At 41.7% G+C, this 13,683-nt stretch overlaps 1 protein-coding gene across 1 annotated transcript in view; it reads right to left on the bottom strand.

Annotated features, from left to right (window-relative positions):
* The window catches only part of ush2a (Usher syndrome 2A (autosomal recessive, mild)), a 256,530-nt gene that overhangs the window by 220,426 nt on the left and 22,421 nt on the right, over window positions 1-13,683 (bottom strand). The window contains exon 6 of the mRNA XM_050054481.1: window positions 3,452-3,587. Coding sequence (XP_049910438.1) covers window positions 3,452-3,587 — 136 coding nt within the window. The remainder of the gene's footprint in view (window positions 1-3,451; window positions 3,588-13,683) is intronic.

The raw sequence follows: 13,683 nt of genomic DNA, 5'->3' as shown, positions 1-13,683 counted from the left end.
CAGAGGGTGAATACAGGTATATTCAGGCAGACAGTATGACAAAAATAAAGTGTTTTCTATACATTAAAGCATGTCAAGATATTCTAGGAGAAACCCAAAATACAAAATTAACCTTAAATATTAGCCTAATTAACCATTTTTTCCGACTGTTAATAAATGTATAAGTTGCTCTTATAAGTGACAACACATATTTTAGCAGTAAAACCAGGAGGGGAGAACTTTGATAAAGCCATCTAGCTGATGTTGAAAACAAACGATCTGCAAAGAGGTAAATGCAAAGATGCTTTACAAGAGATGCCACATACATCAAACATGCCAAAATACCAAATTCTCTTTATCAAGCAAACATACACTGGGATGTCTCAACCATATGGGCACAATGTCCAGACGCACATGTGCATACTGGAATGCGCACAAGGGACACCATCAAACACAAAAAGGAACACAGACAAGCCCCCAGCTCATCTCCACACACAACCATACATACGTGACAATGTTGGACGCAACATAAGAGACCCACACAGACGATGATGCTGGTCCAAAGAGAGCCGGAGTCTTTTAGTGTCCAACAAACTTCTGTCTAGTTTGACAACAACTCTTAGAAGAAGGATAACGTCTCTGAGCATCGACAGAACCCCTGCCATGTCTAGCTTTGTCTGTGAAAGTGTGTGTGTGTGTGTGTGTGTGTGTGTGTTAGAGGCTTTACTGTGTGAATTCCAAAAAAACATCCTTACTTTAGAGAAAGAGAGTGTATGAGTGTGTGTGCATGTGTGTATGTGTGTATTTGAATTTGAGAGAGGCTTTGCCATGTTTGGCCCAACGACAGTGTGTGTGTGTGTGTGTGTGTGTGTGTGTGTGTGTGTGTGTGTGTGTGTGTTGGAGGGGTGTGTGTGTGTGTGTGTGTGTGTGTGTGTGTGTAAAACAGAGAGAGAGTGAGAGAGTGTTATGGGATGTAAGTGTGTTCGAACAGTGTGTGGTTGTGCAGCCTTAGGCTTTGGCTCAGGATTTCTTTAGCGTGTGGAAATGGGATTATGCCTTCCTCTGAAAAGCACTCTCCCTATTGTTACTGGGATGATGCAAGGTATAAGCCTTAATTCTCTCTTCTCTGTGTAGGTCTCTGTCTTCTCTCTCTGTGTTTCAGATTCAGTTATCCGTCGCTCTCAGTTTCCTCTTCTGTGTTTTTGTGTTCTTAGAACTGATGACAGTTAATACAGGCAACCAGGAGTTATGTGTGATTTTTGTCATGTTTTTCCTTTCTGTCCTTCACCGGAGAGACCAGTGGTCACTGATGGTAACAGCAACAGCAAACTGAATGGTAAATGGACCACATTTTTATAGCACATTTATCCAAAGAGCTTTATAAGACAAAGACAACAATGGAGCAACTGGTGTATTTGTTAACAATCTGTGAACAAATTAATGTTTTAATGGCCTTTTATTGGCTTTTCTACACCGGGCTGTGAGCACATTAGAGAAGCAAACTCTGTCAGTAAAATTCAAAACTAGTTCACAGTGAGTTAGTTCATTCATTCACTCATTTTCTGTAACTGCGTATCTTGTTGGGGGTCATGGGGGAGCTGGAGCCTATCCCAGCTGACACTGGGCGAGAGGCGGGGTACACCCTGGACAGGTCTCCAGACTATCACAGGGCTGACACATAGAGACATCCATTCATGCTCACATACACACCTATGGCCAATTTAGAGTCACTAATTAACCTGCATGTCTTTGGACTGTGGGAGGAAGCTGGAGTATACAAAATTATTGAAAATGATGAACGTGTAATCTTGGTGACCAGTGTTGTTGATTTTTCCCTAATTTTGCATCATATTCCTGCTGGAACACGTCCAGTTTCACGGTAGAAAGTGCCGCTATTCTCTGTAACAGTCATTCCCCTGGTTGCAATGACGCCACTGAGATAGAGGAGACCCAAGACCCCACCTTGTTGACCAATTAGAGCAAAATGGGCTGTTTCAGGAGGGGGGGCTTAAAGAGACAGGCACTTCAATACAGCTTCAAAGACAGAGGATAAATACAGGTGTGCCAGTATGAGGAAAATAAAGCATTTTTTGACCATCAAAGTATGTAAACATGTATACTGAGTTTCTACTACAAGAAGTATGAACCTGAAAGTGTCCTTTTAAAGGTCCCATATTGTTACCCTTTTGGCCATCAGTATGATTTGAAAAACACACATTACACATTGCATGAAATCAATTCTCTTACAAGTTACTATGATCTTTTGATACAACCAATCACAGTATCCTTATCAGCCACTTTAAAAATGTGGCTGACATTTAAAGCTCTGCTCTTGACAACTTCTTGCTGGCAGGGTCCCCTCCAAAAACAGACATAGTTGTTAATCAATACATCTGATCAGCATTCGCATAATCAATCCACTGATCAGAATTCCAGACACAGCCCAGAGGTTCAACAACCACACACACACACACACACACACACACACACTACCTCTCTCTCTCTCCCCGGAGCCAATCACTTGCATTGATCACAACCACTGATGTGATCTTCAGCTGATCAGATGCTACCTGCTGTGAACTAGGGATCAATGCCTGATAAACGAGAAGAAAAACACTCGTTTATCACTCTGGAGATGAACGGATATCATTTTTCTCTCAATTTCTCTCCTATTGACTCTGAGACGGCTCCTAGGCACCACCAATCAATCAAAGATGTGTAGTTGAAGGGGGATAAAGGCTGGGAGGAGAATAAAGGTGGAGTAGTCATTGACACCATATTTAGATATACAGACAAGATAAACTAAGAGGTAATTTTTCTTCACAAGGAGGAAGAAAAAAAACAGACGGTGGTCCCTCTTAAGGACGAGGGTTGTAGATGGGGCTGATTTCAAGTTTGAGAAACAAACGTCCTCCCTTGCTATCTGAGTTTTCTGTGACAGAGTTTCTGCCCCAGAGTCATCCTAAAATATGGCTGGAGACGGCCATCATTGATGCAAAGCTCCTGGACCAACTGGTGGTACTCCCCGTAATCCACCCTCTTTTTTTTAGGGTCTCATACAGATCTCCGTTTCCCTGTGCCCAAAAAACTATTTGCTGACAGCCTCTCACCCTCAACCAGAGCTACAACAAGTACCCTCTGCTTGTCCATTTTAGGAACTATATACTAATTACTACAGGGGGAAAAAAATGGTAGATGGATTACATGGTAAGGTTAGTCAGCAGGTGTTTCTTTTTTTCTACTAGTGGAATTCAATGTTAAAAAGGCAGTGCGGTGTGCCTCACATTCTGAAACCTGCAAAACACTTTCTGTGTGATCAGGGCCAAATGCGGTGCCACTGAGGAATCTGAGTTTGACCATCTGGGAAATCTAGATCTAATGCATCTCTGAAACAATGTAACCTGTCACATGTCAAAAATATAAAAACAAAAATACCTGTGTTTTAAAAAAAACAAAAAACAGCCATCCTTACCATTGGAGCTGAGGCCCACCCACATGGCACCATCCTCGCTGATATCAGACAGCCTGCTGGTCAGAGGTTGAGTGTCAAATGGTGTCCCATCCTCTTCAAGTCCATCCAGGAAAAGACTCACACGCCTGTCATGGACCTGAAAATCAGGCAGAATGAGACCTAAGTCTTAGGTGAACAGTTTGAATCCAGGCTTTGTATTTACTGTGTGTATTTTCAACTTTATGCAGCGGACAGTCTGCATTTTCTGTGGGAGAAGAATTAAAAAGTGTCTTCAAATTGTTCTACACTTTGTCGACCAATCACAAATAACAATAAACAATACATCAGTTTTTCCCCTTTTCAGAGTAGCATGGACATTAGATGAAGATGAGGAAGGCCTTTGTAGTCGCATAGTGTGATTTATTTTTGAAAAAACTTTGTTGAATTTATCTAATAGCATCTATGTAAACTGTACCCCAGGTTTTGGGAGGGGAAAAAAACTACACAGATTATCAATTAATAAATCGGCATTTATATAAAGCACCATTGGATACCATTAAAAGTCTCCGAGCACCACAGTGGAACCTGTTCATGTAAGGGAGCGGCCCGAGGGGCAGATGCAGCAGTAAAGGCCTAGCAGCAGGTTACTGCTGTAACACACAACGTCTCAGAGAGAGTGGCAGCTGCTCTGTGTGTGCATATGTGCGTCTATCTACAAAAGTGTATGCACGCACCACTAGTGTGTTTTTGCATATCTGTGCATGTGTGTGAGTGTGACCATGTGTGTGTGAATTATACATACGGCTAATCTTCCAGCTCATTTCCCCAGTAGCAGAAAGAGCCTCAGGCTAAACTGCCTCAGCCGCAAATTAGCTTTCTGTTTGACCAAAAATCTCCTCTCCACTCCTTTCCTCTCTCCTTTCCCCGATCTGCTGCATGAATATTAAAAACTGCACGGCAGACAACATCGTCAAAGCAGGAGCAGCTCCCTTTCACATCAAACCCAAGCAAAAGAGAGATACTTCCATAAGAGGGGCTCTCCTCCCCCTAAAAAACTTTAATGTGCCCTGTCCTACTCTCTCCCTTTACCCCATCTCCAAATCCTGTGCTTAGGAAACACACTGTGGGACCACTGATAAACACGACTCTCCCTGTCTTACTAGAGTCCCCCTCTCCTGCTTCATCTCTCTCCTCTCTCTTCTGCTCTGGTCCTCCTTGCTTTGTCCTTTCTCCTCCTCACGAGGTCATTTGATTCCTTCACCTTTTTTCTGTTTTTGAGTTCCCTCACCTCGTTTTCATTTCCTCCCTCTCTCTCCCTATTTTTCATAACCATCTTTACTTTCCCTTCCCTCTCAGCCGACAACTTCCCCCTCTCATCTCCCTTCCTGTCTCTTTCCCTCATGTTTATCTTGCCCTGTCGCTCTCACTTGTTGTCAGCTCTTTAGGGAAGTTGAAAAGGTGTGAGGAGGGAAATAAGTCCAAGTCAAAAAACGCCTTTAGGGGATGAAGGCAGGCCCAGACAAGTGTCTGCCTCTCAGAGGATAGTTAAGACGCCCAGACAGACACTTTCATGATGGCTGATTGAAGACTAGCAAGCGCATGAGAGCAGAAGAGAGAGCGCAGGAGAGAATAAGAGTGAAAAAAAGGGAAGAGAAAAAAAGAGACAGGAGGGAGAAAAAGAAAAGTCAGAGAGCGGGTGTAAGAGAGGGAGCCAGAAGAAGGGCCCTCTTTAGGAATCTCTAAGCCGGAGCTGTGTGGCTCTTGGGGAGATGTGAGGCAGTTGTCAGGCCTGATGTAAATGAATCCTGAAGCGCTTCATCCTCCTTAGCCGCCACGCGCCCTTTTGAAACACAGCCAACTCCCCTTTGTTAGCTTTCACAAACACTTTCCCTCTGTTTTTCCCTTTCCCCGTCCATCTGTATTTTTACCTCCTCCTTTCCTCTACCTCTCTTTGTCTCTTTTAGCCAGAGTAACTTCAGAGTTCTTTGAGAATGGAGGGAAAAAAAGGAAAGGAGTTGGGGAATTCTTTAGTGTTGATAACCAGTCTCATTTGGACTGTGTCCACTAAGTACAAAGGGAAGGAAATAATACTTTATACCGATCCTCTTCCTTTTTTACACAGTATATGTATTTTGTGAGGGTTTTAACTGAAGAACTTTATGGTACCATCACAGCATGCATTTTCAGATATATAGTGAGCTATATAGAGCCCACAAGTAGTGATCATTAACTATAGTTAAATGTGAGTTAGAATTTGATAAAGGTGCAATTGTGCAGCATATACTGTAAGTGTATGTTATATTTCTAATACTATTAACTATTGACTATACTGTTGGTCTTGCATATACCCTGATAACAATCTTTAATGTGCAAGGGGTACCCATAACTCCAAAGCTAAGGTTAAATGTTCCTATCTAGGGGCGCCGGTGGCTTAGTGCTAGAGCAGGCGCCCCATGTACAAGGCTGTTGCCGCAGCGGCCCAGGTTCGACTCCAGCCTGTGGCCCTTTGCTGCATGTCACTCCCTCTCTCTCTCCCCCCTTCACGCTTGTCTGTCCTGTACATTAAAGGCTAAAAAGCCCCAAAAAATATCTTTAAAAAAAAAAAAAAGAAAAAAAAATGTTCCTATCTAAACTAGAATACCACCTCATGGTTGTATGCCTCTGCGAACCACTCAAGTTACACTTACAGTTTACATCCATGTCTCTGAAAACATGGATGCTTCACACACATCTTTCCCCCGGCTGTACAGAAGATCTATATAACCAGCACAGTTTCAAGGTGGACACACAAGATTAGTGTCACCAATTCAGTATGTTCCCTGTTCCTGAGTTATGACATGAATAACGACCAGGAAAGTGTTTTTGCAGACCATTATGATGTCAGAGTGAAGTTGACCTTGAACCTTTTGGATACATAATGTCATCACTTTATCATTTCATCCTGTTAGACATTTGTGTAAAATTTTGTCATAATTAGAGAATTCTTGAGTTCTTGAGTTACAGCCTTAAAACGTGAGGTCACAGTGACCTTTGACCTTTGACCTTCAACCACCAAATTCTTATTAGTTCATTCTAAAGTCCAAGGGAACGTTTGTGCCAGAGTCATTTTGACCGACAGAGTCGTAAAAATCCGGTCATAATCTATTTTTACCGGTCATTTTAATTTTCGTTTTTAAATGATAATAAAGATATTCAAAGACATTTAGTTTTCATTCGTTCGTTTTTTAAAAAATCCAACAAGCAAGTTATAAAGTGTGCATTAATAAGGACATGAACGAAAAGATGAACAGACATCCACACACCGCAGTGCTTCAGTTCGGCGTCTGGTCTACACGCGAGCCGCGAGCGCTTCTGTCAAGCTGGATAGAGCGGATCGTACCAAACAGGAAGCTGGACACAGAAAAGACAAGAGAATCCGGCCAATTTTCAAAATAAAATAACAACAGCATGCACTGAGGAACGTGAGGGAATACCATGTTTATAATTTAAAATAACACAACAGTACATAATCGAACACATTTTTCAATACCCAATCACTTCATTACAATTTTAATTTTGTGTCACTGAGCCTACAGACTACATAAATAAAATGGTCAGAACAATATGCCCTATTCATTCAGTGTTAATCCAACACGCTCAATACATGGACATGCAATGACAAATTGTCATTAACTTATTACGTTATAAAAAACGATTAAAATATGGACTTACCCATGTTTAAAATGACGTGTTGAAGTGAAAAAACGAGTACTGACGGGAACAGACGAGTGGAGTCAATGTTTAACCGGTGCGGAGAGTGCAGGAGAAATGCGCTGCCTGTGTGGACAGTCAAGCGCCTGCGAGTATACTCGCAGGATTTCTGCGGCACTACCGCATCTGGTGTGTCCAGGCCGTTATGTTACCAACGCTACATGAAGCAGATGAATGACTTTTTCTCTGCAGTGTGAAAACGGCAGCCACTTAAACCACTGACTGTGCACTCCGCCGCCAAGTGGGCAGGGGTGGTAATTGCAACCGGTCAAATGACCAACAGCCTTCAGATTTTCTGCTCATTGTTGTAAAAAAACGGTCAATGACCGAGAATATCCGGTTAATGAGACCCCTGGTTTGTGCCACATTTGATGAAATTCCCAAAAGGTGTTCTTGAGATATCACTTTCACGAGAACAATGTAAGGTCAAAGTGACCTTGACCTTTGACCACCAAAATCAAGTCAGTTCATTGTTAAAGGGAAATTTCGGTTTATTTCAACCCGTCTCCTATCGTCCTAAATTTGGTTCAAGTGACTAGTGACATACAGATAATAGTTAGCATGTTAGCCGTTAGCCTAGATACAGCCGAAGCGTCAGACCTGTTAAAACGTAAGAGAACGGGCATCCCTTCAAGTGCAAAGTTAGTCCACTAAACAAACTTTTTTTCCACAAAGACCGCCTCATATCGTTAGGATTAATGTCAGAGAACATATGGAAAACGACATGTAAACGTGTTGTCTTACCTTACCGGTGTGGTGCCATGTTTGTTTATCCCTCTAGCTCTGCTTTCCAAACGCTGCCCGTTCTCTTACGTTTTAATAGGTCTTACGCTTCGGCTGTATCTAGGCTAACGGCTAACATGCTAACTATTATCTGTATGTCACTAGTCACTTGAACCAAATTTAGGACAATAGGAGACAAGTTGAAATAAACCGAAATTTCCCTTTAAGTCCAAGTAAACGTTATTTGTGCCAAATTTGTAGGGCTGTAGTCTCCTGGTCGACTAGTCGATTATTTGGTCGCTATGCTCTCGTCCAACCAAATTCTCATTAGTCGAATAATCGCAGTGTTACTTTCATAAGGAGAAAAGTGCTACATCAACAGCTTTCCAGGATTAATCCATTATTTCCTGCAGCGGGGGGACAGGCTAAGTTACCTGTGAAAATTGGGGTGTTTTCAAAACACCCCCGTTGTTGACAGAAAGTTGGACTTGGCCACCCTCACGCTCAGCGTCATGGTGACGCAAACCTCCTGTCTGTTTCTGTATAGTGACACCATTTCCCTCAGTGGAAACAAAGCTTGTATTTACTTGTACTTCACAGATAAGAAACAATAAATTGTGAAGACAGTAAAGCCTCCACTAAAATAGCATTTAAAGTCGTGTGTATGATTTTTCCTTCAGGGATTTATACTTCAGGATTTATCCTGGCTTCATATGAACAGAGGAAATCTCTACTCGTCACTAGGCTAATGTATACAATGTAAAATGCCATAGGCTGGCGCTAATAACGTTAGCATGTTGTATTTGTTTGGAAAACGTGTTTAGTGTGACGGTTGTTTTGTCTGTGAATCTTGTGAGCTGTAACAGAGCCAAACTATGTGCTGTTACCTTTGTTACATGTTGCCGTTGTCCCTGGTTTTATATGAGAAGAGAAAAAGATAGCTAGACGCTAGGCTAGTTAATACAATGTAAAAAGCCATAGGCTTGTGCTAATAACGTTAGCATGTTGTATTGGTGGGGGAAATGTGTCCAGATAAAGACAAGTGTTTGTTTGTCAGTTCTGCAATTTATAGTGAGGCCAATTTGCGTGCTTGTGTTTGAAATTGTCTGTATTAAGCCATGTTTAATGTGTGTTTAATGTGAGTTTTGATTCAACTATATAAATAAAGTTTGATTTGAACTAAACTTTACAGAACTTAACACAGTCCTCCACCACCGACTAGTAATTTGGAGGTGTAACTGCAGAGGGACACTGACACAACAAAGCAGAAGTAAAAATAACGTGCAGATTTTTTTTCCCCACGACTAATCGATTAGTTGAAGATTATGTGCGACTTTAGTCAACCAAGATTTTCTTTGGTTGACTACAGCCCTACAAATTTGAAGAAGTTCCCAAGGCGTTCTTGAGATAAATGAAAAATAACTGGATTTTTTTTTTTCCAAAGCTACAGGTCATTAAACTGATAGACACCCATTTATTTCTCTGAAATATTTTTGTTTCTGCTGTTTTACTCTCCTTTTATGCAAACTCAAAGTCTCTGTCACATTAAGATTGAAGCTGAAAATGGAAGGAGAGATGGGTTCAGCAGGGTTCAATCTGGGCCAGCCTGGATATTGAATCTAACCCCTGCACCACCTGTGGTCCCTGCCACTATTCATGGTTCCATTAGTACCTGGCCTGGTTGCATAAGATTCTAACAGCTACTAACTACATTTTCACAATTAATTCTTTCACATTATTATCCTTTCCTTATTAAACAATTTCCTTCAAAGGTTTCTGTGCTCTTAGGGAGTTTCAAGCACCCTTTCGCTGTGCAAAACCCACCCCACTGGCAATGTTACCACCTAAGCCTCTCTAAAAGCCCAGGGAAACCCTGAGTGGAAAGCTTTTAGTGATCTGTAGACTGGCATTTTGACTAAAGCTCTTCTCGATTTTCACACTCTTGCCAAGCCATGGCTCAGTACACAGTGTGGACAGCAGTGTCTCTTCTAAGCCCACTTTGTAGCTGTGGGCCACAAAAGTAAGAGGTGGTAGAGAAAGTATGAATAGAATTAGCCCAAGTCTGCTGTTTAGGTTATACAAAAATATTCAATCCATAATATCACGGTAAAATATAAAGCTTTTACTTTTGTAACCACCCTTGAACAAAAACTAACAGCTGACTGTATCTGGCAGATTATAAAACTTGTTCAGTACTGCTAAAAAAGAAAAAATCCGCTTTTTTATCTTTGAATTCACACACTAGGACTCTGCGTTATGTGTAACCTATAAATTTCCAATGGCCTGATAATCAACCTTTGCTTTTCTTCTTTGCAATGTTAAAATGTAGGACAGTTTGTACAAAGGTAGATAGCCAACAGCTAACCGCAAGGATAGGTAAGGAGAGGAATTAGGTGTCAACAGGCTGCAGCAACACTTCCTGATGACCTGGGTAAATTTCCATTAACTGGATCCAGTCTCTCTAGTGACCTACACATTACCTCTGAGGACATGAAACATTTGCCAACATTGTTGTCAGGTACATAAAAAAGAGGAACTTACTTCTGTATTCAAATGTTTTATTACATATTAATGATTTAATGAATGACCAATCAAAACACATAATGCAGGTCTGGGTTACTTGTATGTTAAAGGAAAAGAAGGTTTTTTAGGGTTACTTTCGGATTCACCAAAGTTACACAATAACACAAACTAATCAACCAATCGAGGCAGCAGTAGACCAGCCATACCCGTGTTCTGCGAGGTAAAATTACTGTTTTTGTTAATGGAGTCATATGGCTTTAAGAGTATAGAAAATGGCCTCAGTTCCCCATCGAATAGGGCTGTCTGACAGTGAGATAAAGCAGGAAAAACATTCTAAATAGAGAGTACACTTAAACTGTTATTGATTATTTTAGGTGTGGTTGGGTTTTATAGCTGCCCTGGTCCACGACAGTACATTGCTTAGCCTCTGTGGCAGTACTCGTGCTTGGATCTCCAAACTGGGAGCATGCCGACCAACATCTACTGTAGGTAAGACACTGACTATGGATAAGTACCTCACTCACAACCCCACTTCAAAATATCCGAACTATCCCTTTAAATGCTCAGCAATGTAAACAAGCATATAGCTTTCATATACACATAAAACCCATGTCTGGTTGCAGCAGACTATAAGCTGTTATTCACTCTCAAATTGAGTTTCTGAAGTAACTCTCTGTTGCTATAATCAAAATGTAGCGGTGTTTCAGACAGGCTGCTGTCATTCTGCACTTACAAGCCAGACTAAAGCCTTTCAATTCATCATGGTCAAGGACAGGTTAACCACAGCATACAGATATTCACCCGACTAATTCTCATTATTCTAAACAGCCAGGTGTTATCCAAACATCTGACATGTTGCACACGGTGTCAGACTTTAAAGTAACATTTCATTTATATGAGTAGAAGAGCTATCTGAGCTGCAGGTGACAGTTTGAGGTCAAAGTAGATGAAAGGGACCTTAAGGATGACTAATACTGGAAATACTAGATATATATTTTACTGCTGTCCGATCAGTCTCTTAAAAAGCTAAAGCAGCGCAGTGCAGGGGCTTAATGTTCTGTTTGTTTGTGTGAATGTGTGTGAATGCAAAACACCAGTTTACACACACTGCTGTGCTCCCTGTTTGACCTTTCTCACAGAGGACACTGATTCCTACCATCGCCCATATTTTTCTCATCCACTCAGCTCACCTCCTTTTGATCAGCTCCTCTGCTTTGCTCTGACAAATATATTTTTATTTACACAACAGCAGACATTTAACCATTAACATCTCACTCTTCTTTTGGCAGTTCCCCCTTTTTCTTTGAACAACTATAGTTGCTTAACATAATTATTGTTATGCACTTGATATGGCATTTATATGCTAACTTTAGGTGTAGCAAGGGAATACATGCACATACATTCATTCAAACTTGTGCCGGGACACACACACATTTTTATAAAAATTAAACATGAAGCCATGTGTGTACAGATTATAAACCCTGCTAAGACAAACTTCTGATTTTGGGCTACATCGACAAATTGTACTTCTCTTACACCCTCTGCTTGGTTCGCGTTCTCCTACCTTCTCTTTCTAAATCTTCCATCTCTCCTTTTCATCCCCACATCTCCACCCTCCTCTCTTGAACTCTGCTCCACCATCTTTTGTTTTCCTTTCTCAGACCTTCCCCTCTCTTGTTGCTCCTCTCGTGCTTGTCTGCTCTTCCTCACCTATCTCTTCCTCTCCTTTTAACCTCCTCTAATCCCTGACCCCCCGCCTCTGCCCCCACGCATCCTGCCTCACCAAACTCCCTCCATGCAGCCGCTCTCCTCCGGATGTGTTGCCCTGTGACTGACATCCCACTCACTGATAACACACCTCATTCCACAGCCAGGGAAGCTGTCATTGGGGGGAGACGCAGAAAAAGAGTGAGAACAGAATGAAGAAAGAGAAAGAAAAAGTAAGTGGGACATGAAGGAGAGAGGCTGGAGTGAAGAGTTTAGTAAATGAGAGAATTATTGTGTTGAATGATAGAAGAAAAGAAGGATACATAGGAGAGAGTGTAACATAGAAAGACATTTTGGAAAGTATACAAGGAGAGCCAGACAGAAGTGATGTGGCAAGATGGGGGAAAAGGAGGAAATGAAATACATTATATTGAGGGAGGAAAGATTGGAATTGGAATGAAGTGGCGAATACGTTAAACAAATGCAAAAAAGTGCTTCCTGATGACAAACTGGTTGAGATGCATACCATATAATCACTTGGAGTGGGAAAATAATTGATTTACTCACTTAACTTTAAGTATCGCATTTTTTTTTTACTATTATTTGAACAGTTTTACGCAGTTATTTGTTTACATTACCATTGGTGCTATTGAAATCATGTTATGCAACACATTTTTGATGTGATTCTACAGACACAAAAGCTCCAAAGAGCTCACTTCATCAAAATATATTGTCAACAGCTCAAATGAGCAAACTGCACAGCCTCTGTTTTAACATATATCTAATAAGCTAACTAAATTATTTAGTTTAGTTTATTTTACTTTATTAATCCCCCTGAGGGGAAATTCAATGTTTTCACTCTTGCTTGTCATTAACACACAGGTCCGAAAGACACACACATGCACAAACAGGACCTATACATCCACAAGGTGGAGAGATGTCAGAGTGAGGGGGCTGCCCTTGGTGAGGCGCCCCGAGCAGTTGGGGGGGGGGCTGCCCTTGGTGAGGCGCCCCGAGCAGTTGGGGGGCTCAGTGCCTTGCTCAGGGGCACCTCGGCAGTGCCCAGGAGGTGAACTGGCACCTCTCCAGCCACCAGTCCATGCTCCGTATTTTGGTCCGGACGGGGACTCGAACAGGCGACCCTCCAGTTCCCAACCCAAGTCCCTATGGACTGAGCCACTGCCGCCCCACGAAATTATATCAGTAAAAAAAATGCTGTTTTAATTTGCACCAAGAGGAGATAAGAACTTCTTTTGGTCAAAAGCATTTTTCTGAAATGTTCATGGAGCTTAAACTTAAACCAAGATCTACGCCCAGGTCTCCAAAATCATCTTAACCATTATACATCCTTCAAAAGAGAGCAATCTGCAGGGTCCGACGTTAAGGTTTTTTCCTACTTGCCCTGCCGGGCAAGTACTTCTCAAATCTACTTGCCCCATCTAAATTCTTACTTGCCCTGCCTAAGAGGTTCTTTTTCTGGCTGTGTGGTGCATATTTTCGCTCATGACTTATATCTTACGTCAGCAGAGACGCTCAGCCAATGGAGGCAG

The sequence above is a fragment of the Epinephelus moara genome, chromosome 1 (assembly GCF_006386435.1).
Source record: "Epinephelus moara isolate mb chromosome 1, YSFRI_EMoa_1.0, whole genome shotgun sequence".
NCBI classification, from domain to species: domain Eukaryota; kingdom Metazoa; phylum Chordata; class Actinopteri; order Perciformes; family Serranidae; genus Epinephelus; species Epinephelus moara.
Note: the sequence above shows the minus strand (reverse complement) of the source record. Positions and strands in the feature narration are given on the sequence as shown.